Genomic DNA, 5,692 nt, shown 5'->3' on the forward strand with positions numbered 1-5,692 from the left:
GCTTATTACCTTAGAAGGTTTGTTGAAAAGGCAGGCACCCCCTCCATTATTTAGGAAGTCGTGGTACTCTTCAATATTACACTGGGTGAATTTCTTAGGAAGATAATAACTATAAGAGAGAAGAAAAGTAATAGCTGGGTACAATCTTTGTCTCCCTTGTTTGTATATTAGTCTTAAAATTGAACATTGTTAAAATTATACATTTTCTTTAAAACAAGAAAAATACATTATACTTACGTACAACATTTGCATTCAATCCCTAAGAGTTTTATTCAATCAGTATATTTCTAAATTCTTCATTTGGTGATTAATTGTGACTATAAGTTGGTTATTATTTGCATATATCTTCAAGGAAACACATACATACAGTACCTTATAATTTTGATCAAAGCAAGTTAGGAACAATTTGTTTCACAATAAGTTTTTCCTAAATATTACAACTGGGCTAGAATGCAAAGCACTCTACTTAATAACTGACCTATTAATTTATGAATGTGTCAAGGTCATGAAAGTCAAAGAAAGACAGGAACTGTTCCAGAATGAAGGAGGCTACAGAAACATAAAAACTAAATGTGATGCCTGATTCTGAACCTTTTCTAAAGTGACATTGTTGAAACATAGGGCCAATTTTGAATGAGGGCTAAGAATTAGATAACTTTATTGGCTGTACTGTGGTTTTGCAGGAGGATGTCCTTGTTTGTAGAAATGTACTCTAAAGTTTTGGGGATGATGGAGCACCAAGTTAGCAACTTATGAGTCAGGGACAAAAAAAGGTTCTTTATTACTATCCTTGCAACTTTTCAAGTTTCAGATTGTTTCAAAATACAAAAAAAAATAAGTATACCAAGAAAAGCAACAAGGATCACTAGAAAAAGAAACTTGACTATAGAGCAATTATGCATTAAGAATCTTCAAAATGAGAAATATCCTTAAATATAGTAATTCTATTCTTAGAAATTTTTCTTGAGGATATAATTAGTTATGTATGCAAAGAGATCTGAACAAAGATATTTATGGTGGCACAATTTATAATAGCAAATAACATGAAAATAACCTAAATGTTCAATACCAAAAAAACTGTTAACTGCGACACATTAATAAAATAGAATACCATGTAGTTAATAATCAGGGTATTCAAGAATGAAAACTCAGAAAAATGCTGACTATCTAATGTTAAGTAAAAAAATGAATAGCTATATATACAAAAGGACCCAAATTTTATAAATGAATAATAAAAATGGAAAGAGAAAAAATACTGGATTTAAACATTATTTTAACATTGTTTACTTTAATATTAACCATGGTTAATATTAAAATATTATACTATTTTAATATATGGTGAGAAAAGTAATAAAAATTTTATTTGCTATACTTTTCAAAAGTTGTTTTACATTGAGCTTATATAATAGTAAAAATATAATTAAGAGAGTAATAGATAGTTTTTATAAAGTCTCTCTCCCACTAGTCTGCAAGGACTGTATTTATTTATATTCCTACTTCCTGCTAGCATAGTGATTAATGCCTAGTGAATCAATTAATGGAATTTACAATGATTATTTACTCCAAACTCATTTTTAAAGTTTTCATGCTAAACTCTCCAAATAAAGCTATCATGGGTGTAAATTGTCTGAACTACTGTACTTCCTTCACTTCACTTTCCTAATAAGTCATACACTTAATTCTTTATCTAAAAATTTTCACACATATATTACTTCCTTTTTTCTTTTCAATGAGAACACCTCAGCCAATGTTTTTATCACCATACCCACTCATCTATGCTGCATATCTCTGCCAGAGTTATGGAATTTGACTTTATGAAACTTGACTTTCTTCAAGTTTCCTGTTTATTTTACTAGTCAAAACCTGAGATGGCCCCTACTGTCAAAGAAGAAAGTCAGCAATTGCTAATGTTGGACCCTTAGAAGTCAAACCCTCGTTCAACTCCTGCCTTGCAAAGGGCCCTCAGAGGTCTCAGCCTCACACAGCCTCCTGCCCATTGCACAGTTGGGAGCTCAGTCTGCTCTTCAACATTGAAAAGAAACTCTTTGCTAACAGGGAAGCTCTTTTTATATAAGAACAATTGAAATTTACAGCTTGCTCTTACCTTCACTGTGCCACATCTGACTTCCTATAGTTACAGTCTATGTTGTTAACTGTATCAAAGAAGACTTATTTCGCTACCACATCTTAAAATACCTGAAAGCAGATGTCATGTCTTACCCTAGGCTCTGCCTCAAACCTTCTTTTTTGCAGGGTAACATATCTATTGTATTCAATGAATTCTTAATATTTTAATTTTTATACCTTTAAATAGGACTGGTATTCATTTCAACAATGCTTTCCAATATTTAGCAGTAGAGAGGAACTTCAGAAAGTAGAAATGAGAGGGAATGTATTGGTGGAAAATATATATCCATAATTACTGCTGTTAGGTGATGCTTGGTACAGATCAAATTATATATATAGCATCATGCCAGACAATGTTTCATGCAATGAGTTTTTCTCAAATATGCTGCATCTATTTGATATAAGAAGTTTCAATGCAAAGAGCTATACATATCTGTGACGTCATTTGGTTTTGCTACACATATGCTTAGTGCTAAGCAAAGTATCCATAACATTTTGTGTTTAATAGTTAATCAAACTAATCAGGTACAATTTACTAATAGCTTTTAAAAGACAAGAACCTCTAGCATGGAATTTAGTAATTGTTGGAAAATTACAACTTGAGAAAGTTGTAACTTTTAATTTCCTTTTATTACTAAACAAAAAGTCCAAAGATATTTTAAAAATAGTTTAAATATATATTTCCATGTACATTTCCTCCTCCATCACTTATTTTCCTTGTCATACATATCTTGAGAGTTCAAAATTCAAATATAACAACAACATGGATGGACCTCAATAATCATGTTAAGCGAAATAAGCCAGACAGAAAAAGGTGAAAATCACATGATATCATTTATATGTGGGATATAAACCTAAAAGCGGCAAATGAACAGGACAAATAGAGACTCATGGACATGGACTATAGACTAGTGGTTACCAGAGGACTATAAGTGTAGTGGTTACTAGTGGGGTAGGGGAGGAGAGGGGAGGTAGATGGGTAAAGAGGGTCAAATATAGAGAGGTAGAGGGAGGGTAAAGTGATTAGAGGGGATCAAATATATGGTAGCTGAAGGAAACTAAACTTTGGGTGGTAAACACACAGTAGAATATACAGATGTCAAATGATAATATACACTTAAAAATTATATAATTGTATTAACCAAAGTTACCCCAATAAACTTAAAAAAATTCAAATATAAACAATAAATATTTCTTGAAAATCAAGTCTGTACAAGATATTATAGTATGAGGTCTGACAAAAATATACATTAGTGTAAGACGTAATCCTCAAAAAATGTATAACTAATTGGTGAGTGGCACAGCACATAGAGAATTAAATTATAACACAGGAGTTAAAAATTATAATAAATCTCAAATGGCTAGAAATAGGTTAGGTTGAAAAAGATGAGAATTCCAGATGAAGAGAGTATATTGAAGACAGCGAAAGAGGCTGAAAATTCACGTACAATTATTGTGAGCAAATATTTAAGGAGCTTTGAAAATCCACATAGGATTATGCTTAGCAAATCAAAAATAGCTGGCAATCCATGTATAATTATGGTTAGCAAAATGATTATGAATAGTTCGGAAAAATGAGATTGCAAATGAGGATGAAGAAAAATTATGGACACCTAAATGTTGGAGAAAGAAATTTAAACATTATCCTTTAGACAACAGAAACTCAACAAAAGTTCTGAGCAGAAAAATGATAGGATTCATGTGTTTGACACACATAAATCCAGGTGCATTAAGAGGATAATGGAGAAATTGTGCCATATACAGCAAATGAACTAAATCTCTATATTGTCAGCATAGATAAATCTCACAAACATAAAGTTGATCAAAAAAAAGGAAATCAGAGAAGAATACATATAGTATGATACCTTTTATATTAACTGGAAATATGCAAAGCAATGCTGTGTATTACTTCAAAACAAACACAAATATACAGTAAAAGTATAAAAAAGGATCTGTGAATGATATTAACCAAATTCAAGATGGTGGTTACCCTGGCTAGGGACCAATAGGAAAGAACACAAGGGAGATTTAACAATGTGGGCAGGGTTTTATTTTTTTAAGCTGGGTAATAGTATACAAGTGTTCACTCTTTTATTCTTTATACCTTTTAATTATGATGGAAGTGCAGTTCAGGAAGGGGGAGAGAGCCTGAAAGCTGCCCAAGTATCTGGAATGTTACTGAAATAACAGCACAAGATGATAAAAGTTTAAAGTAAGGCAGTAGTGATAAGTCTGGCATGAAAAGAATGGTTGTAAAATTTGTTTAGAAAAAATATGATTGGTGCCTTATGGTGTGTGAAAGGTAGGGCAGTATAAAAATGACAACCTTTTTCAGGAGAGCGAATGTACACAACTCTTCCCACTCCTTGTTCAGTGATGCATCATTGGTAGCTTGAAATCAGCCATTACAGTATCTACACCATAGGCATCTACATGCGGTAGAAGGCTGCTGGATAGCTGAGAAGCTAAAAATCTGGACTCTTTTCTTATTTTTGTTTTTGAGAGTCAGCTTATTGGCACACTATTGTTTATAATCCATTTAATTAGAATTGGAAAAGACAAAAGGAAAGGGAATTAGTACAAACCAAATATTGTTCCTTATTTCCGGCCTAGATTCAAGTTTAAAAAAGTCTTTGCTCTACCAGCTTAATGAACATCAACTGTTTTCATAAACAAGAGACTATTTTGTGAAAACATTTTACATTTTCTCAAAGCCATTGAGAAAATCTACTTCAGATTTTCTCTTAAATGCCTGGGGTAAGGTTCCATGCACTAAGTTATTCAGTGTCATATTCCTAAGAAGACAACAGCCCAGGAGAAAAAGGAAAAGTGAGTTATTTTCAAATAGAAGCGGCTTACCCCGTGTCTCCCATTATGCATCCAGACCACGTGTCCTCACATTTACACTCGCCTAAGAGAAAATGAACACACATGCCTTATTACAAAATAAAAACAGGTGCATTAGAGTACCTCCTATTTTAACAAGGATAGCTTCACTCTGACCCAAGATAATATATTTTTTAATAAAATTAAATCTTTTGATATTTAAACAAGTGGCCATATTTTTAAAGCATTCATTTAAAATGGCTTAAATAAAATATAATCAAATACCAGTAAAATAGTGACATACCACTATAGGATCCTGGTTTCCTAGACCTTTATGGGAATTCTTAAAATTTCCTGTTCATTTTTAAAAGCCTCTGCACAAAGGCTGCTGAGAGAAGCCAGTGTAGTAGGCTGGTTAAGCAGAGGGGCTTTAGAAACAGCCTAGGTTTACAACCTGGGCTGTGACTTAATGTCAACTTGTGTAATATTGGAGACATCACCATTTAAGATCTAATCACCTCATCTATAAAATGGGGCTAATAATGTATGCAGGATTATCTAGAGGATTAAATAAGTATCTAGATGTAGATAATACTGGCATTCAATGATGTGTCATATAATGTGTACTCCATAAATGGTAATAATTATTATTAATATAAACAATCATATTTGTATATTTGTTATTAAAATAATAAAATAAATATGGTTATAATCCACTCACTCAAAATACAGTGTTTGA

At 32.1% G+C, this 5,692-nt stretch overlaps 1 protein-coding gene across 1 annotated transcript in view; it reads right to left on the minus strand.

Moving 5' to 3' along the window:
- Positions 1 to 5,692, minus strand: part of ADAM22 (ADAM metallopeptidase domain 22) — a 236,308-nt gene that overhangs the window by 58,577 nt on the left and 172,039 nt on the right. Inside the window, exons 13-14 of the mRNA XM_023532581.1 lie at positions 4,987 to 5,038; positions 10 to 109 (exon numbers count right to left, since the gene is read on the minus strand). Coding sequence (XP_023388349.1) covers positions 10 to 109; positions 4,987 to 5,038 — 152 coding nt within the window. The remainder of the gene's footprint in view (positions 1 to 9; positions 110 to 4,986; positions 5,039 to 5,692) is intronic.

Source organism: Pteropus vampyrus, unplaced genomic scaffold (assembly GCF_000151845.1).
Source record: "Pteropus vampyrus isolate Shadow unplaced genomic scaffold, Pvam_2.0 Scaffold4, whole genome shotgun sequence".
In the NCBI taxonomy this organism is placed as follows: domain Eukaryota; kingdom Metazoa; phylum Chordata; class Mammalia; order Chiroptera; family Pteropodidae; genus Pteropus; species Pteropus vampyrus.